At 33.9% G+C, this 22,053-nt stretch overlaps 1 protein-coding gene across 3 annotated transcripts in view; it reads left to right on the top strand.

The window, feature by feature from the left end:
- LOC149787434 (transcription initiation factor TFIID subunit 4-like) overlaps positions 1-22,003 on the top strand; it is a 57,641-nt gene extending 35,638 nt beyond the window's left edge. For all 3 annotated transcript variants that reach the window (XM_089978047.1, XM_089978045.1, XM_089978046.1), the window contains exons 9-14: positions 2,600-2,730; positions 6,368-6,493; positions 8,253-8,309; positions 11,317-11,427; positions 12,119-12,175; positions 14,429-22,003. In XM_089978047.1, the coding sequence (XP_089834173.1) occupies positions 2,600-2,730; positions 6,368-6,493; positions 8,253-8,309; positions 11,317-11,427; positions 12,119-12,175; positions 14,429-14,539 (593 nt within the window). In that variant the 3' untranslated portion in view covers positions 14,540-22,003. The remainder of the gene's footprint in view (positions 1-2,599; positions 2,731-6,367; positions 6,494-8,252; positions 8,310-11,316; positions 11,428-12,118; positions 12,176-14,428) is intronic.
- Positions 22,004-22,053: the final 50 nt, after the last annotated feature.

Below are 22,053 nucleotides of genomic sequence, written 5' to 3'. Positions count from 1 at the left end.
TGACAAACAAACTCTTGCCCATTCACAAGCATATGTTTTGATAGCTTATTGACCATTAACCCTTTTCCGAGTAAGGTAGCAACTATCAATTTCCTGCATGATATCCTTTGATGATAAAACATACAAACATGTGTGTTAAGATCAGAATCGGTGATCTGGATATACATTAACTGCCTCTTGTTCACTATTTTGTCATAAAATTTGTTTGAAACTGTAAGTGAACCAGTAGGCCTAACAGGAAATAATGGCAGACTTCGCCATGGTAAATCATTGGGCAAATATTGTCAGAAAAATATACAAATCATTGAAAGCAAAGCCAAGGTATTATTTTATTAAAGATTTGACTTTAAAATGCAAATTATGTAGGTCAGAAACATATGGGACAATGCTATGTTGTGGAATTCACGAGATGCGCTTTAAGGCCTAAGCTGTTTTCCAAATTGACATGTATTTGCGAAAATACGGGGAAAAAACGGCAAATCGAATACTATTTAACCATTGCCTAAAATTACTACAAGGACGTAGACAAATAAATAAACCATAAATTTGCAATCCTGTCAATGGACTGTTGTAATGAAGCTATATTAAAGTGAGTGATTACATTATGAAAACCTCTCCATCTCAAAATAGATGCACTCACGTCTGTGTTGATTCTGTAGGAAAGAAGGGACTGCAACTTTTGATGGTGGGACTCCTATTTTTACCAAAATGGGAGTCCTGGACTCCTAGTTTTAAAATCAAAGCGAGATCTCTGCCTCAGACACTTCAAAATACACATATTTTTCCATGAGAAGCATTTGCATGATTAAATTGTTGATTATTGAATTTTTTTAAAATGGCATCCAGCTACCAATACATGTTAAAAACGAAAGGAAAAAATATGCCTCTTAAAAAAGTTTTAATAATTAGTTCAGAATAATAAAAGAAATATTCAGATTGTTCTGAATAAAAGCAGGAAGGAACACAGTTACGTTTATTGGACATTGCATGTTGATTTGAGTATGTCACATGGCGGGAGATACATTTGCCATAATGTGAAATTGAGAAGAAGAAAAATGTCCAAGAATGTGACTAGTAATGCAAATGGCGAATACAGGATTCGGTTTCATATATGCTATATGTTCCAGGCTGTGAACGGATTAAAGACATAACGATTATAATACTTGCTATTTCTGAGAAAATAAATCATTTTCCTATCGATTTCATGCAGGTATGAGTCGATATAACATTGTTTAAATTTGCTAGTTCCGTTAGTAAGTGACTACCATATGCCGCTAGGCCTACGACACAGTGGCGGCAAATTCCAAATTTTCAATATGCAATTTCTCTGACCCCACATCCCAACCTAAATGTGCATGGGGTGGGAATATGTGGAGGAAATCCAGATTAGAAAACGGACTGCTATTCGTTTTATGTCAAATTTGTTGTCCAAAATGTCAAATCTGAGCTGAGATTCAGTGAGAATCTATTACACAGTAACATGAGGCTGGAAGCATTGGTTTCAGATCTTAAATTGAATGCCAGAGAAATGGGTAAATTGTCTTCCCTTGTAGTAAACTAAAAGATGATACGAGCTAGTATCAAAACAAGTTTGGTTTATCGAATTACAAGAAGGCCAGTTGATTTTACAGAAAATTCAGTTCTTTATAGTACAGCAATTATAAATTTGAAGGTCTTCTGTCAAAATTTAAATCAACCCTTTTGTAAATGTTTCTGAAATGATGGATTTTGGACCAAATCGTCCTTGCAAGATGAGATTCTAATACTTTGCGTTCATTGTTTTTTCATGCTGTCATAGGAAATGTTACTTTGTATAACATGCATATACATTGTTATATAGTTATATAGAATTAAAGGTTTGAAAGGAAACAAAACCAATTTATGTTCATTATGTTGTTTCCATGTAGCAACATATTGCAGGTCAGCATAGTTGGAATTTGTATTCTGTACATTGAAATGACTTTACAAGCCTATTTCTAGGAATATAATCAAACTTGTTTCGTGTGATACATTTTGTGGTTTTGTACATGATCATCTTTTTTGACTTAGATGCTTTGGATAGTCTTGAAAGAGAAACATCTTTAGATTTAATAAATGCATTTTTTTTGTAATCTAAAGTGTTCTCTAATTCCATTCAGTAATGGTCATATGTGAACCTTGAAAAACGTAATTTCTTCCTGGAAATGACCTGGAAATTTATCTTCAGAAAAGTGTGAGAACCAAGGATTGGTGTCAAATCCCATCATTCATCAGTTACAACTTTTACATTTTGTGGCAACCTGCTTTTTTCAAGACATTCCAAATTCCTTCACTTTTGTTGGGTTTTCTTTTTTTGGCATTCTGCAATGATCTCAGTTTTATCAGTACCAGATACAGTCAGTTATCTATGCCCAAAATCAACACTTGGATTTCACCATTGCAGAGTACACATGGACTTTTAGTTTAGTTAATCATTCTGAACAGTCTCCTTACAACCAGCTCTCAGTACGTATATACTGACCAAATTAAATTAAAAAATATTAACACATGCCATTAACTATCTGAAACTTCCAGTCATTTGAGAGAAAAATATTAGAAATCATCATTTGTTTCTTTGCAGCCAAAAAGAAAGGAATAGACGAAGTGTCTACAGAAGTTCTAAACATTGTTTCACATGCAACACAGGAGAGGTTACGATATTTTGTAGAAAGATTATCTACAATTGCAGAACATAGGAGTGAAATATACAAGGTATTGTCTATTATATTTTGCACAGAAATATGTATTAGATGCCATAATGGTCTTTGCAGCTGTAAATATTTTTGTGAAGTAAACTAGTCATTGTAAGTTTGCTACATTTTTTTGGTAATTACTGTGAAGAATCCATGTTGTTAACAGGTCAGTATTTTTTGGTAGGGTAATGTTTTATTTGAGTTGGACATAGACCAAAGGAGTTTAAGGGATGGCCTACTGTATGTCATCTTAAGTCCATCCATTTGTAGTTGCTACTCCGAAACTACTTGAAGGATAGCCATGAAACTTAACATGTACATTGTTCCGAAGGTTCAGTTGGGCCTCAATGAAAATGGTCTTGCTCAAAAAGCCATCTGTATGCTTACCCCTTACCACCTTTCAAAATAAGTCTAAAAGTTCTTCATCTAATTGTAATCTCCACATCTAGGAACATCTTTACCCTGGGAAGTTATCTTATAGCGTGGAAATGCTGTTGCAACACATGGGGTCTCTCTTACACAACAACCTGCAGATTTTACACCTTCATGTTTGACACATTTCATCTCAAATGATAGATCTGCCCAGACCAGTTTTCTAGTGGTGAATTTTTCATAAAGGTGCCATAGTAAAATGCTTTGATTCAAGCTTTCTGTCATTAAAGGGATTTGCAGATTCTTTTTCTCTTCTTTTTTGAGGAAAAGAAGCCATCTTTTTCTGCTAGTAAGAGCTGTGGTGCAGCATTTTGTAAGACTCCAAAGTTTTTCTGTATTCTGATTTCATCTGGTATTTTGAAATTTAGAGGCTGCTATCTCACTGATTAATGCCTAGATGGAATCTTTTGTGCATTCTTTGGGTGTTATTTAAATCCCCATACAGCCTTTTGAGTGAAGCTTCGTAAGTAAACCTTACCTTTAAGACAGTCTTCCTCGTGTTTATGGTGTCAAAGAAGAGGAGTGAGCTTCGTGCCTTAGAAGAGGGTGGCTGATTTGGTTTCTCTTTTTGACCAGCCTTTCTCTAGCTCAAGTTCATGTTAAGTTTCCCAGTTTCACTCATATCTGTTCAAGATTCTCAATTGTATCTTTGAAAGATAGGCTTCTTGCCTTAAAAGTTTATTTGACATCGTATGAAGCAAGGAGGAAGGGTTGGAATTGCCTCCTTCTACCATGCAGGGGTTCTTTTGATATTTTGGTGGCCATCGTTTCCATTGAGACTGTCCTTACTATCACAAGAGCTTATCAGTTCCTCACCTAGTGGGTAATTTCTTTTGATGGTCCATAAGGTAAGGGCTATTGTTGAATCACAAACCCTCTTGATTCTCACCTCTTTGGATGACATGAGAACTGTCTTCTGTTAATTTCACACTATTGATTAATCCATTTATCCTCAGTTTTGGTGCAGTACCTCAAAGGCATTTACTCAATGGGAACAATTGTGACAGCACAATATGTGACTTTGTCATCTCCCAGCTTAAAGCAGTGAATGGTCCTACCATAAGTGCATGTTTTTCTTTTACCAGTTTTTGTTTGAGGCCATCAAACTCCCTCTTGCCAGGTAAATTCAGCAATGCAACAGTAGCAGGTTGAATTACTTATACTAAAATGTAGCTTGAGGGTGGGGTGAGGTAAAAGTAATTTTAGCATGTAGATATGATTTAATTAAAATAAGACCTCCCCCCCAAAAAAAAAAAATATCTTAACAACATCAGTGCATTATCATCTAACCTACTCATGGGGAGTGTCAAAGAATCAGAGTGATTCATTGTTTCAAGAAAAACCAATTCATGGTTGTAGGGGGTCATAATAATTGCTGCAAACAAGACCATATGATTTAATTTGTTCATCCCATAGCTTAAATAATAAATGTACACTTGTGGCTTTTTAACCTGAACTTTTCCAAGTTTTGTTTTTCATGTAAACATACAATCAAACAGTAACCAGAGTTCAATGGTCACTCGGTCACAAGGAGCGTTCTAATGTGCCTTGGCAGATTTCCTATAAATGTCATGTAATCAGTGATCACCTGCCTTTGTGGTCACTGGGGTGTATTGGCAGTAACCATTCTAAGTGTGCAGATTATTTCATTTATTTGAAAAGCAAAGGCATCATATATATAAAGATATATTTCTTGAATTGATGTTTATACAATGTATGTTCAATTGTACTTTGTAATCCAGTGAAACTGATAAGAGTCAACAAATTGGTTTTTAACCTTGCAAGAGGTATACTGCACTAGTGATATCCCTTACAGTTTAGTAATTCAAGTCTTTCTCTGACCCTTCCTGCTCCATTTGTGATACTTAGACATTTATGTTGGGGTGTAGGGTCAGAGTAAATTACCTATAGAAAAATTGGAATTTGAAGACACCATACGATGGTGGCATAGGGTAGTTGCATACCACTGGACCTAGAAAGCTTTAACAATGTTACAGTGAGTCAGATCTACATGAAATCAATAGGAAAATGATTCAGTTTATGAGAATTTGCAAGTATTTAATCATTCTGTCTTTAATCTGCTCACAGACAAGATGAAACTCAACGTTAATGAAATTTGACACAATCACCATTTGCATTGCTAGTCACATGACTACATAAATTTTGCAACCAACATTATCATGTAGTCAACAATAAATCAATAATAAACCCCTTTCCAATGTTGTTACACAAAAATTCTAATAATGAAAGTCACATATTGTTTTTAAAAGAATGAAAGGACATAATTCTCAAACATACTTATTCAGATAACAAGGACCAGAAAAATCAGATTCATTATGAATGGAGCATGTGTCAATGATGGTTTTCTTGTATCACATGACTACTGCATTGAGATATGTTCTTTGCCTGGTGAATCTGTCTTTGTGGTGGCAAATTCCAAATTTTTTATAGGCAATTGACTCTGTCCCTACACCCCAACATAAATGTCCAAATATCAAAAATGGGGTGAGAAGGGTTCGAGGAAACACTGATTAACATTTTAGATGCCACTAACAATAGCCCTTGGAAGATTATTTTTATTGACTAATCATAAAAGGTCACAAACAAGAGCCGACTCTTTTGATCTTGGCAAGTTTGAGCAACAGGTTAATCAATCGTCTAAAGTGTGAACAATACTTTTCATGCCTTACAAATGACAGATAGGCTGTCAGCTATTAATTTTATTTCGGAGTTATTTATACTGATAATGAGATAGAAGTATGCATGAGAGAGGAGATAAATTAGTGCATGTACACAGATGTAGTTTTCTTGATTGTTGCTAAATAGCTAAACCAAATACTTGTACCTCGATAACACACTACTGATGATAATAATAATACATGTGAAACAATAATATTGATAATACTACTGTTTCTGATACTATTTGGTGCATGGTACATGCATTTGTCATGAACCAAGTTTGAGAGTTGTTCCTGCCTTCAGAGGTCACCTGTCTATAAAAGCCACTATTTCCTTTTCTCATGGGTGGCTGCTGTAGACAGGTTTGACTAACTTGGAGTAAAATTTATATCATCTTCAGGAAGAAATTGTTGGTTTAGGTCTGATTTACATTTTATATGAATATTCTGAATATGCAGTCAGAGTTGCTATAAAGAAGGTTTGAAAGACAGAAACAGTAAATTTCAGCAGAAAGTGTTTCAATCAGCATCCAAATTTCATTCCAGATAAATGACAAATTTGAGCCTTCCAGTGATGTAAGAGCTCAGCTAAAGTTCCTAGAAGAATTAGATCATTTAGAGAAGAAGAGGCATGAAGAACAAGAAAAGGAAATGTTACGAAGGGCAGCAAAAGTAAGTCTTGTTTCCCTTGGTTGTTGTAATGTAAAATAGTCTAGTTTTTACTGAAAGAAAGAATGTTCTCAAAACCATAGAAATGTCACATTAACAAGAACGAGCAAGACACTTTGATTATGTTTTTTGATGCAAAGGAGCAAACTTCGGCTTGATATAATTTGCAAATTTTCACAAGTTTTGTAAACATTCAGCATCTTCATAATAGATGTAATAAATATATATTCTAATTAGGAACTGTATGATCCCTTTAAAATGTAGATATCAGATTAAAATCAATATATATGTATTAGGGTATGACAGTGTTCCAGCACAATATCGACCATATGGTGGTAATTAATGTAAATATAATGATTTGGAAAAAGGGTTTAGGCTGATCAAAACCAATAACTTCAATCCAAAGCAAGGGACAACCATTACAAATCAATAGATGACATTTGCCTGTTTCATGTAGGTGTTCATAAAGGTTTTAGCTTTCCAGTTACAGGTTTGAGAGAGTTAATACATTTTTAAAAGTAAATTTTGACTATAGCAAATCCTTTAACCCATTATAGCTGTGAACCATTCAACATTTTCTGTTTCAATTTGATGTGTACATTGTCTGAACAACATAGATGATGCCATTTATGGGTTTTATCTTGTCATCACCATTGGGGATAGAGGTATGGCCCATGACAAGGATTTGTTCACATGAAATGTTCATTACCACTAGAAGAACTCAAGAACCATTTTACATATTCTGATGCAGTTTGGTTTGAACATTGAACATAAACTTGCATGCACATATTATTGTTTTAGTCTTATTAGAATTGTACTTGTCACTTTTGGTTTCAGATTGAGAAAAAACTGAATGAATTCGATTTCAAGCAATGCACTTCATTTACAGGAGTTATGACTTTACTTAACTCTGTTCAATTGAACTGAATTTAGCATACTGCTTTATAGTAATGAGTCCTCAGATCAGTTCAGTTAGCAGTGTTCTACTTTATCATTTGCAGGCAGTATGGCTTCTGATTGTTGCTCATCTTTACTTTGGTTACCACAACATGATGTTTTTAAGCTAAGTTGGATTTCAGCAAATTTGATTTGCTGCTTTGCATCAATGAGACCTTGAGTGAGTTGGTTTCCATTTTTACAGGAGTTATGGTTCCTGATTGACCATTCTCTTGACTTTGGTTCCACAACAGAACTTTACTAATGAGTTTGATTTCCAGCATTGCATAATATGTGGAGGCTTCAGGGACTCTGATTGCACATCCTTCTGACTTTGTTTTCCACAGGATAATTTTACTAAGCTTCTCAAAACTTTGTAATGCAGCTATTGATGAGACCTGCAGTGATGTTAATTTCAAGCGTTCCAAATTATCACATTAAGAGATAGACTCCAGATTGCTTATCCACCTGACTTTTCTTTCTGCAGCATTAAGGAATATTTGATTTCATCCTTAAGTATCATGCATCTTTATATTGAAGAGACTTTGTGTTGGATTTCCAGCATTCTTTGTCATCAGTTAGAAGAGTTATGGCTCCTGAAAGCCTATCATCTCTACAATTGGAACAGGACTTTCTCTTTAAGCCCCGACAATCAAATAGTACTAAGTAAGGTCTTTTGTGCTGTATCAATTGCTTATGGCTTTATTACTATTTGATATGTGAACTGCCTTATTGCACATTGCCTTTTGAATTCACTTGGATGTCTACATTTATTTGGTCATCTGTCTTGAAATGCTACATTTTTGTTACTATTTCACTATTTCAGAGTCGTTCAAAACATGAAGACCCAGAACAGTTAAAATTAAAACAGAAAGCCAAAGAGGTAAGATTTTGTTACCTTTTGCTACAATTTTATTAGCTAGTAAAAATAAATGAGGGTAAGTACTTCAAGTTTATATGCAGAATCTTACGAACAAAAGCAATAGCAGTGTAATACCTCTGTTGGATAACTTTATGTATATGAATGTTACAGGTTGTTTTCCATGTTCAATTCCATTGCCAGCAAAAGAGACCTGAAACAAAATAAGGCTTGTATGCATCATGTTGAAAGTCAAAAAGGAAAATATCACAGGTTCTTGCAACCTGAACTACGCAATGTTAATGGATTTGACCCTGTAACCATATCATGTCTTTCACCTCTGAATTGGTATCTTTAGATTTAAAATGTGTTAACTAACACACGCTGGAAAAAATAATGGTATTTAAAAACAATATGTACCAACCATTCTACTCTACTTATTTTTCACATGTTTGTATACTTAATTTGTATTTGTTAATTTTTTTCTCCATGTTTATAATTTATAAGTTAAAATTGTATTTTCTACTTGACCTTCTCAAAAATCAAGTTGATGTATCTAGCCAATAACTTTTATTTTGTGTAAACTATTTATACATAGCTGATATTTTGTCTGTGATTGTGGATTAAATATTTGGATCATTATCATTAGAAGTAACATATTTATTAGGGACTGCTCCAGTGGCCTAGTGGTTAGAGTGTCTGCCTTGGATGTGGGAGGTCATGAGTTTGATTCCAGGCTGAGTCATACCAAAAACGTACAAAAATGATACTAATAGCTGCCTTGCTTGGCGCTCAGCATAAAGAGGTTAGTGTTAGGACTGGTTGACCTGGTGTCAGGATAATGTGACTCAGGGATCCCACACTAACGGGAAATTGGAGAAAAAGTTGGGAGCAATGATAATTTTTTTTCCCAACCATGTAAAGTTCTTGAATTTTGCAAGTATTGATGAAAGTCAGGAAAACCTGGGAATTTCTCTCCACAACTTGATTCCCGAAACAGTTGCATAATTGAGTTGTAACTGAACTGATCATGAGTTAAATTTATCAAGTTTTAACAAGAATATTAGGAGGTTGCAGTATGGATCATTTGGGTGCTTGCCATCAGTGAATGACAACCTGTAGCAATGCCCACCCGAAATGCTTTTGTGCATCCACCATACACTAAAGATTTTTAAAGAACTGCAGATAATGAGGTTACCGAAAAGGGTTACACCAAATTTTATGAAGATACCTGAAATGGCTCCAATGGTTAAGGAGACATAAATATACCCAAACATGGAGAGACAAAGAACCAATCTGACAATCTAGTCACAAATTCTTGTCCTCATATGCTATTGTCAAGTTTCATTCAGATTTTTTAAATGGTTAATGAAAAAATAAGCATGATTAATTTGTAATAATGCTGGGGATAATTCTTAAAATGCCAGTGAAACAGACTTCCTTTTATTATAATACAAAGTCTAGTCACATTACAAGTGCATAATTCTCAAACTTGTCACGGTATTTTAACCAAACATGATTGCATGTCAAACAAGTTGTATAGAGGTCACACTTTATACTTTGAATTTTCTGCATTCAATATTCTTTTAATTTCCAGACCATAGCTAAAAATTTTGTTAAAGTGATCTTTCTTGAACACAATTCTACAGCTTACAAATTTTTTAAAGTCTCTTTGCTCATTCATTCATTCCTTCATCTATTCACCATTCAGCCTTTAATTTCTGGATCATAACTCCAAAATTATTCAAGATGTCTCATGAAATTTAAATTTAAATTAAACTAGGTCTTCCTTCGTTTGTCCCAAGTCTTCAGTCTTGATAATAACATGGTTACAGACCTTGGACCACTGTGATTTTCATACTTTGAATGTGCAATTTGCTTTTCACAATTATCAAGTTTAATTTTTGTGTTGTAAATTTTTCTGTCAATCCATCCATCCATTATCCACACTTTAATTTCCAGGTCATTGTGATTCTAGGAAAAAATGAAACTTTTGTTCACGAACAAATTTTGTTTATGGAGCAAAAGTCCATTCTGCCTATCACTTTCCTGTATACTTTGTAAAAACAAACTTCCTATATATAAATTCTTTACAAAACTATTTTTTCTCCTAGAAGACATTTTGGCAAGGCATGTAGATGATTTTGTCTTTCTGGAAAAAAATTTCATCTCCCCCCCACCTCCCGTATGTAATATATGATAGGGGAGGAGGTATATCTATTGCTCTGTCCATTTCATTTGCTCTGTTTTTTTTTCTCCATGGTTTCGTTTCCAGTGCATAACTCTGTTCAGGATATTTTAACCAAACTTCGTACACATCAAGAATGTTAAGGTGCCTTATTTTACCAAGGAAACTAGGTGTATCCTAAGTGATGTATGAAATGAGAGTCTATACCATAGCATACTAGTGCGAGTAATATAAACTGAGAGTGAATGGTACTTTCATTAGTAGTCTATCCTATCCATCCATCATTCATACTTTTGATTCTGGAGCAGAACTCCATAACAGTTGAATATATCTCAGTGATACTTGATATATCTATCACACTAGTAATCTAGATGTGCACTTTGCTGTTGAGAAAGTCACTGGCTTTAATATCGTATTGATGAGGTAAGGGATAATTTGTTGGCTTGTTTTACATGTAGGTAATTGATGAGATTATAGATGCATTATGATAAATCTTAGTAGAAATAATATGGGGTTTCAAGACAATCCAAGATGTTTTAGTGAAGCATTGGCCATCAATCAATCAGAGGAGTGTAGGCATTAAAAACTGCATGTGCCTCTGCCAAATGAAAGTGCTTTTATAGAATCTTCCAGTAATAAGGCTATTAAAGCATGATTGATAGAACTTTATAGTTTTATTCCTTTGATATGTAATATGTGTGGGGTATAGCTTGGGTACTAGCATAAGTAATATAATAAGTGAGTGTTGGACTTGTTTAAACTTAGCTGTCAAGTTTTTGCTATACTGTCACTGAATAGAGAGTATATGCAGATGCATCCTAAATGCTCAAATTTTCTTTATAGCTCCAGCAAGCTGAACTGGAAGAAGTGCGGCAGAGAGATGCAAACTTGGCAGCGTTGGCAGCAATAGGTCCAAGAAAGAAACGGAAACTTGATACAGGGGACTCGTCACAGGTATATTTCTGCTATGCAGAGAAAAATTGTCACTTTATATTTAATACTGCTATACATTTTACTTACTTTTCAAATATGCTTTAACTTTCACTGCTATTGCATCTGAAATATTTTCAGTTTCTGGATTTTCAAATTGATTAAATAAAAGCCCAGGAAAAAACTACAGACAAAAAACCCAGTGCAAAAGCCATTTTGGGTTGAATACAACCAAACTAAAACATTGAAAAATTCAGAACTAAATAACTATTTTTCAGTATTCGATACACTTTATTACTAAGGCCTCTAATAATGACTAGTTTTGTAAGTTCTATGAGTGGTCATATTAGCAAGGTTCCACTTTGTATCCATCTCAACATATGCCCTACATTTTGTGATAAGTATTACTGCATTTCTTGCAGTACACTGATTGTATCAAATTAACAACTGTCTGTCATTGAGATGGGTGTGTGTGTAGAAAATGGAAAACATGTCATGTTTTTCTGCAGATGAAATTTTAGTTTGTTCTATTATTATTTCTCGTCTTTTTTAGAGTGGTGCTGTAGGTACCAGTACACATACTATTATTATTTCTCTTCTTTTTTAGGGTGGTGCCGTGGGTACCAGTACACATACTATTATTATTTCTCTTCTTTTTTAGGGTGGTGCCGTGGGTACCAGTACACATACTATTATTATTTCTCTTCTTTTTTAGGGTGGTGCCGTGGGTACCAGTACACATAATGGTTTGGGTTCAGCTCCAAATAGATCAGTAAGTATACTTAATATGAGGATGTATGCAAATATTAATTCAGCAAATATGAAGAAAATACAGCATTCCTACTTTGATCATTTTTAAAGTTAAAAATAAAGGAGAGCTGGTTTGAGGTTAGACACTTGTTGAGAACCATCATCTTTTCTTTTAAAAAGGGTCAACAGATCCGATAGTTTCTTCTCAATTGATATACCAGGCAGAATGCCACAATCATTTGTGTTGTGGTGTTTTTTACACTCTGTTTAGTTTTAGAAACACAGTTAGATGTAAATCTTGATATAGATGACTTCATATTGCATATCAGGTGATTTAGGCTTTCCCTCAATGTGTTACTAACCTAAAGCTACTCATTGAGATCAGATCTAAAGCTACTCATTGTGATCTAACCTAAAGTTACTCATTGTGATCTAACCTAAAGCTACTTATTGAGATCTAACCTAAAGCTACTCATTGAGATCTAACCTAAAGCTACTCATTGAGATCTAACCTAAAGCTACTCATTGTGACGTAACCTAAAGCTACTCATTGAGATCTAACCTAAAGCTACTCATTGTGACGTAACCTAAAGCTACTATTGAGATCTAACCTAAAGCTACTCATTGAGATCTAACCTAAAGCTACTCGTTGTGATCTAACCTAAAGCTACTATTGAGATCTAACCTAAAGCTACTCATTGAGATCTAACCTAAAGCTACTCGTTGTGATCTAACCTAAAGCTACTCGTTGAGATCTAACCTAAAGCTACTCGTTGTGATCTAACCTAAAGCTACTTGTTGTGATAAAGTTACTCCTTGAGATCTAACCTAAAGCTACTCATTGAGATCTAACCTAAAGCTACTTGTTGTGATCTAACCTAAAGCTACTCGTTGTGATAAAGTTACTCCTTGAGATCTAACCTAAAGCTACTCGTTGTGATCTAACCTAAAGCTACTCGTTGAGATCTAACCTAAAGCTACTCGTTGTGATCTAACCTAAAGCTACTCCTTGAGATCTAACCTAAAGCTACTCGTTGTGATCTAACCTAAAGCTACTCATTGTGACCTAACCTAAAGCTACTCCTTGAGATCTAACCTAAAGCTACTCCTTGAGATATAACCTAAAGCTACTCCTTGAGATCTAACCTAAAGCTACTCCTTGAGATCTAACCTAAAGCTACTTCTTGTGATCTAACCTAAAGCTACTAATTGAGATCTAACCTAAAGCTACTAATTGAGATCTAACCTAAAGCTACTCATTGAGATCTTTACAAATTCTGTCATACTACATAGTGACCATACAGTACAGATATGCATGCTTTATCTTTACCACTTTTTTTGTGCCCATCCTGCAACATTGGCTTGCTGCTGTCCATCCATATATCTGTATCTGTCTAATTACACAGAAATCACATGATGTAGAAAAAGGAAATTGAAAGGCATGTTATTTGTTTATTTAGATATATTGATTTGGTTTGTTTGCAATTTAAATTATCAATTTACCTTTATTTGATTTTTATACTGACATTTTTAAGCAAAACTTTATTATAGACTTTTTGTTCATTGGAAATTTTTTATTAGGACTACATAAAACAAACTGATTTATCACAGTTTTGCAGAAACTGCATAATTGGAATTTGCACCATCTGTATTATAAAATATAAATGCGAATAAATGTCTTGCAAACACACACCTACATTTAGAGACATGTATCAAGAAAAATTGGGTGTTACTCATATTGGGAAGTGATTCATAAAATAGCACACTGGATAGTAGATGCAAGTTTGACTATGGTATTCTATAAGCCTATAAACATTTGGGCAGCAGGTTTAAAAGAAGGGTACACTTTTTCATGAAGAAAAATGTTACGTATTATATGTTTTCAAAATTATTTTTATAAGCACTGTATGACATAAATTTTATATTTTGAGACCAGAAAGGTGAAATTAATCAGATCACCATATTCCTGATTTCCAAGAAAGATGTATTGGAAATGATATTTGGTATATAAATCCTGATCCACACAATAAAAACTTTCCAAATTCTTTGATAATGGTACAATCATAAAATACTTCTGATTTCTTGTTTTCATATATATATGAATGAAATTTGTTTCAGAAATTGATTTGTTACAATGCTTTTTTGCATCAATTTAAGTTGATCATCTTGTGTCAAATTTGACCCCATTTTGAGTTAGTAATTCATTTGATTTAACTTGAGTCTTAGCATTATTTAAAATGAACTGGAATATTAAGATTTTAATTTGTCTTTCCAGGTATTACGGCCCCGGATTAAACGTGTCAACCTCAAGGATGTAATATTCTTAATGGAACAAGAAAGGACATTGAATAAATCTCTATTGTTGTACAAATCATTCCTTAAATGATACTCTTGCATAAAATAGATGATGGTATTTATTTGCAGTGTTGCACATAAAAACTACAACTGTGAATAGAGAACTGTCCTGTGCATCTGCCTGGACTATTATACAGTCCAGATTCTCTGATGAAGTCAGGTGAGAATATGGCAGTGTCTGGTTCTCTTCTTTACTCCTCTCCAAATGAGAAGTAATAATCTCTGTATTTGAGATGCGAGACATTGCAGATCTCTGTGAGATTTGAGGGAGAGTCTGGATCATCTCCCTTGTGAGGATGCAGATCAACACAATATATATGGATAGTGCCTGTGCAGGATGAGTTCCTGTGCGAAGATATAAAGCTGGAGATAAAATAGGCCCCTGAAGAGGCCACTATAAATGTGCAATTGACTCAGTCATGAGAATTGTGCAAGAAATGGCAGCTGCCTTAATAAACATGATTCTTACCTTTAATTGAGGCTGAAACTCGGGGAACAAATATAATTGAGTAAAACACGAGTTGAAAGCCACAAAGAAAAGTCTTCTGGTGCCGTTAGGATATTGTGTTGGCCCAGAGCAAAGCACAAGTTTTTTTTTAAAATGACGAATTTTCAATATAAATTCATACAAGGAGATGTATATACCAGTTTAGTGCCTAGATGCTGTCAGTGTTGAACAACAAGAACAGTAAAAAAAGATGTCACACCCATTGGTTGGCTTCATGAATGTCACAGAGGAGAAAACATTATGAAGCAACTATGAGGAAGGGAAATTCACTGGAAATAGAGACCAAAAAAGAAACATTTTACTTAAACATGGCATGTGAGCAGATTTTACAGATATGGAGTGTGCATACATTTTGTGTGAGAGGAAGAGAGAGAAACTATGTTTAAGCACATGACAAATTGTTTTAATGTGAGAAAATTTGACTTTAAGAAAAAACTAATTCAGGATTTATCTCAGGAATGTAGAAATACTGTAATGTCCTTACTGATGTGTTTTCCGATATTAGATAACAACTGTTGTTATATGAACTGTTTTTCAATCTGAATACAATGCTATGTGTATGGGCATGTACTGTTACCCCATGTCCGTCCATGTCATCCAGGTATTGTCAGTTACAATGTTTTTTTTTACTTGATAAGTTGTTAAGAACATGATATGTTGATATCAAATTAGGTATGGAGCTTTACATCAAGGCCTATGTCAGGCTTGATAAATACCATTTTCCAACCAAATTTAGTTTAGTTATGGCCCCTGTTTGACTTTGCCCTTCAATTACACTATATTGAACACATTTATAGTTGCAAAAAAAAGCATTTGACCACATAATAAATTGTAGTGGTACTGATCAGTGTTAGTGCTTTTATTTGCAGCAGACAAAGATTTGGGGTTATTATGAACAATTGTAAAATGTTTTTACCCAAAACTGCTTTGGCTCTGTGCATATAGAACACGACTGAATCCTACTTCTAAAGAGTCTAGGTAAAGCAAGAGAATTGATGCAAATCTTATGCGTGCTGTTGAATCGAAGGCTGTTTTTTAGATTTTCAAGCTACAAGCCAGATGAGGCAATGTGATGTTGAGAGTGAATTCAAGTTCTTCATATTGAACTGTACTTTTAAAAACCCTGATAAACATCCCACATTGAGAGAAAAAATTTGTGTGGAAAAAAAAACCTTAAGTTGCCAGATAAAGTTGTATGAACACCATTGGTTACTGTACCAAAAATGAATGTTAAAGCAAAGCATGAGATTGAGGACAAACGAGATTATTAATTTTACAGATCCTCAGGGTTTATTTGACAGTTTTGTATTTTATTGAAAATTTGTTTGATTGCAAAACTTGGTATCAGTATCTTCATTTTATAAATACTGAGTTTCAGGCATGAGCTAACCTGTTCTTAGTGCTGAGCGGCTGTGTCTTTTATTTTAGATTTGTGTACTGAAAAGAATATATTACATATTATCCAGTATATTTTGAAAAGATTTGCTCATTATAGTACTAGAACATAATTTCACTTGATAGAACAGAAGTCTCAGTCAAATCAAAAAGGCAAAAAATAATACTGCACAAAAAGAGACACTTTTTGAAGAACATTATGGTATTTGTTTGAGACGAATGCTTTTTATGGAAATGCCAGTATTACTCATTGGCACAGTTGAATTGTATGGGAAAAACATTAAGGTACTTTTTTGAGACAAATGCATTTCATGAAAATGCCAGTGTTACTCATTGGCACAGTTGAATTGTATGGGAAAAACATTAAGGTACTTTTTTGAGACAAATGCATTTCATGAAAATGACAGTATTACTCATTTGGAACAATTTAATTGCTTGGAATTCAGGTTGTGCAGTTAAACTGAATTTCAGTGACAGCTTAAGTGTTTCCCTTAGGGGTGTAAGACTGAGAGTCGAAAATCTCTTTAATCTCAAACTGGTGTCCGATGGAGTATTAAAAAAATGAAACCTTTCTGTTAGAAACTGGGGGTCAAATTGAGTTTTTAAAAAATGACCTTTGGTATCAAAACGGGGGTCTCGATTGCACAGATTAGGGTGAAGGGAAACAATGGACAGCTGTTTTGGAAGTCATTCTGTCCTGAAACAATGTGATCAACTGCATTATACATTACCTATAAACAGCGACCTCCTGTCTTAAGAACATGTATAACAAGTTCTAAAAATGTAAAGATAAATAATTATAAAAAGAACCTTTAGGAACAAATCCTTTCATTATCAAATGTTAACATGTATTTCTAGTCATTTAAAGGTAAAAATGTCGATATTCTGAATAAGGTACATTAAGTATTAAAAAAATGTAAAATAAAATATAGGGTCAACATTTTTATATAAACTGCTTTCCCTAAAAATGCCCAAGATTTTTGTAGTGGTTCACCAACATATGTCTTCTCTAATTAACATTTGAAAAAAAAACTTGCTTGGTTTATGTTGTTACGCTTGACAGCATTGTTTTACACTGTCGGAAAACACTGGTAGATTATGCATTCTCTCATCAAGTTTAACCCAACATAAGATATGCAGGAATCTAGTACGTGTCCTATATGCAGTTGGCACAATACATCTCTACAGTTTGTTCTGCTTGAAACTATAACGAGAGACCAATTTCTGTTGGCAGAAGGAATAGTTTTTAAAGATTAATTTTACCGTAGTCTTATGTACTTGTCAAATACAGGCAGAAATTATACTTGTGGCCATGGGAGAAAAAGAACAATTAGCATAGAGCCTGATCACAATGCAGGGAACAAAAATATCCTTACTCAGCTAGCTAAGGCAAAAAAAAAATCTTTGATGGGCAAGTGAAATATATTAAATAGCCTAATTTTGACTGGAGAACAAAAATTGTTATTTCAAGACCATTTTCCTACATCATCTTTTACAAGCTTGGTCAGAACTGAACTTATCCCACGAATAAATCTTTTTCTCAACACTGCAGACAGGTTTGAAGAAGATTCAGAATGAAGTAGAGTATTTTTTGTTTGTTTTTACTTTGCAACAGTAATAGTAGATGGATGTTTTGGTGTTAGTTTTTGCCCTGAGTGTTTGTTACTAACTTGGTAGAAATCTGAATAAATGCAATTTGTTTTTTAAGAGATTGTGACTAAGATGGCAAAATATTTTCATGTCCAAACTCCTATTTGAATTCTGACATTCAATTAGCTAACATCAAACCACTGGTTAGTCAGGTATAGAATTTTTTGTTAAGTCATGGTTGAGAAATAGATGTAATCCAGTTACCAGGCACTGAAAAAGTGCAAGAAATAGTAGAGAATGAAAGTGGACCTGTACTGTTTCTTGGGAAAATTGTTGCACATCTTGAATTTCCTTGGAATGTGATGGATAATTATTTTTTTTAATGTGCTTTGCTGTGAATGGGTCCATGATGTTGGAGTATTCATTAATACTGTGATAAAAGAAATCTCGATGATTTCTGTATAACTGAATGTATTTTGTCTGCCACAATTTTAAAAAGTGCTAATTGCAGAATTGTTAGAAAACTGTATATGTGTGTCTACAATATAGATTATGTTGTAGTAAAGAAAGTTTATTTATACTTTGTTCATGCTCCAAGATAATATCATTATCACTGCCAAGTTTGACATAAGTAAATTAATAATTAAATCCTGATATTTTTAGGGAGTTTTGCCAATAACTTTTTGATCCCATTTATTTTGATACTAGATGAGTTTTAGTGACTGCATACATAAAACAGTGAGCAAATTTGTAATATGTTTATCAGCATACATTTGGGACACCGTCAATCCAAATAAACACTAAATACATATGGAAATACATCACTTCTTATTGTTAACCATCATTGTCTTTGTGTACATGCACTGAAAAACACCACCTTCCTAAATTAGGAAACCATTATGTGCAATGTTGGTGTTCAACAGTATTGCACCTTCTTTTCCCTATGTAGCATCTTTCTTAAAGTACATTTTTCAGATTACTAAACCATTGTGAAAAATTCCTTGTCCTGCAGTTTGGAACAGGTTGGAAATCTAGCTGGTCAAGTAATTTTTTTTTGTATTTGCTTACCCTGGATTCTCTGTAGAATATGAAGGAAAGATTCAGATTTTTGTGCCATTGCATTAAAATCTTTATTCTCAGCAAGTAGGCATTTTGAAAATGATTCCAGTCCTGCAGTCTACACATAGGAACAATGTCACTTAAATGTGTATTTCTTCTGTTTTACACAGCACTATCATCTCACACTCACTTTCTTGATATTTCAGTGAAAAACATTGTTGATTGAGCTCATTATCCTTGTAACTTCCAGGATTACTGTTTCTAAACTGTAGCCGATTGGTTATAGCTTTTTTTTTTACAGAGAAAAGAAAGATGGAAAACACCTAATATTCCATGTTTAGAAGTCATTCAGAAATTTGTTAAATGCCTTTCATTAAACAGAATTATGTATTACCTGATTAATTTGGGGTTCAGAGGTCAAGGACACTGATGAGATTGGGGTGAGGGGGTTGTACACAAGAACTTGAGCTGTGCATTAGTTATTGTTTCCAAACAGTGTGTATATGTTGCACTTGGTATCAGGAGTCCAAATATCAAGGTCACTGGTTAAAAAAGTAAAACTGACTTACCTTAACCAAACTTTGTTGATAGCATGCACTTGAAGGAAGAAATCCATCATATTTGGTTTTCAAGGTCACTGACAACGGAAATAGTTTTCCAAACAACATTAGTTCTACAGCACAGACCTGGTACACATTTTGTGGATGGTTTGCACTTGGCGTAAGGAAGAGGCCTGTTGATTTTTGAGATCAAATGTCACTTAAGATAAAACTTGTTTCTGTACACAAATCTCAGTTATCTACATAAAGGACTGTTAAACGTTAGGTTGGTGAATAATGTGCTGTTCATTGTACTGTTGTTGACCATCTAGGATATTTCCAAATGAAATGACCAAATGAAGTGACCAACTGACCTACTGATATATAGTATCTGCTGAATCCTCAAAATACGGATTAGACCCTGGTCATTTTAAAGTAATGAATCAATTATATGAATCCAAAAATTCATACTTAAAATACTGTCTAGACCTTGATTGTAATGGAGAATGTGATTTGAAAATGAAAAGTCAGGCTAAACTTTCTGAAGTGTGTGTGTGTGTGATGTATTCATCAGGACAAAGCTAGTTTTACCAAACTTTATTGAATAGACATTAATAAAATAAAATTTTTACCAGCAGCTATGCAGGTCAATGAAAACAGTTTTTTCTTCTTGTGGTACATTTTTGAACTGCATTTTATTTTTTCTCTCTTAGATACGTGAGATTGTTGCTAAGAGGATTGACCATTGAAATTAGTTGTAGTGGGTTCAAATCCAGGCTGAGCTTGTTTCTCTGATTTATACTCTAACCATGATTTATGAAGAGAAAGTATATAGGATTTACTCTATGGCTTTTTATCTATTCCCACGTGTGTACTATTCATACTTTTGTTAGTACACTGTAATTTAGAACACCAGTAAGAAAAATCTTTTGGTTTCCATTTGAATATTGTTGAATACCCGGACAAGGACAGTTCTGCAGTATTTCAATACTTTTTTTTATAATGTTACAGCATTTAGCTCAGCTGGATGAACTCCCAAGTAAGTCATGGTCACGTGTCTTTTTTTTCTACTTTATATCTTCTGTCATGTGGCTATCATTTGATAAATTAAATGAAGCCCTCGGAACAACTTCTTAAAGGCCAATTGAATTGGTAATGAGGGCAAGGCCAGTGTGTCAAGCCCATGATCACAGACTTGCTGTAAAACCAAAGAATTGCTGTCAAAAATGTTGCCTTGACCCAAAGACCAGAAGTTTGACCAGGCATGTAGCAGTATGAACTGTCTTAGCATCATAATGATTTATCTAAGGTATGAATAAAATCCATCAAGGGGTTCAGGAACCAAAACCTTGATGCAAATTTTCTAACACCCAAGGTCAAATGAACAAGCACATGTTGCAGAATGAATTGTCCTGATTAACAATTAGTATGCCATATGTGATGGGAATCAATCAAAGGTTAAGAAAATATATGCAAATGAAAGACTTAAAACAAAACCTTGATAAACAGACAATGCCACCAGAAAAGTGACCACTATGTCTCACTTCTGACTAAATGTTTTTTGACAAAATGACCTGCATCTTTCATCAGGTATGGCTACTGTCAGTAAAAATAGAAAACCTTTAAATGGCTTTACATTGTTTCATTAAATTTGACTGAAAGCACCGTTTGAAGGTTTTTTAATTTTATACAAACAGTCCCGATTGTCCATCAAATATGGTTTAAGATACTTAAAGAAACCTTCACATTTTTTTCCTAACCAACTATGAAGTTTTTTTAGAAAAAAACAACTGATCATTAGCATCGTAATATACCAATAATGTTTGGGGCCTAAAAGCTTGCATGTATTCCCAGGTTAAAGATATGCCAACTCATAAAGTTCCTGTTTCAATGCCAAAAGGTATGCTCAAGTCTAAGATTGACTTATATCATGTATTGATTGTAATGTAGGTATTATGAAAAGGAAACATGGAGTTTACCATGTGCTTCAGAAATTACCTATTATATACAAGTTTTTTTTTAAAAAATATTGTTTGTCAGTAGTCATTTTATTGCTGAGGTATGCAAATTCCTTTGTATGGACATGCATAGCAGTGTCCATAATGTGTCTTTGTTCAACTTCATTTATATTAATACTGACCGATTGATAGGTTGTTACTGTTGTTTGAGAGTTTATTAGTAATAAATAAGACACTCCAGAGCATGGAAGTTATGAGATGGGGATGTGTCCCTTCACATAATGTTGGTGGCAGGTCATTTTTAGTGTTATGTAAAGTACCATTAGTTTTCAAAAATGTCTGAATATAAAGTCATCACATCTTATTTATATAGATCATTTCTTAATTTCTTAAATGGCCAATATAGAACTGTAATTTTGTCAAAATAATAAAGATGTGAAAGTTTTTGTCTTGTTAATGTTCATCCACCTATCTCTTTCTCTCTCCCTCTCTCTCA

Source organism: Sinohyriopsis cumingii, chromosome 12 (assembly GCF_028554795.1).
Source record: "Sinohyriopsis cumingii isolate HCF-2022 chromosome 12, ASM2855479v2, whole genome shotgun sequence".
NCBI lineage: Eukaryota > Metazoa > Mollusca > Bivalvia > Unionida > Unionidae > Sinohyriopsis > Sinohyriopsis cumingii.
The sequence above is the reverse complement of the archived record's forward strand: the minus strand, read 5'-3'. Positions and strand labels throughout refer to the sequence as shown.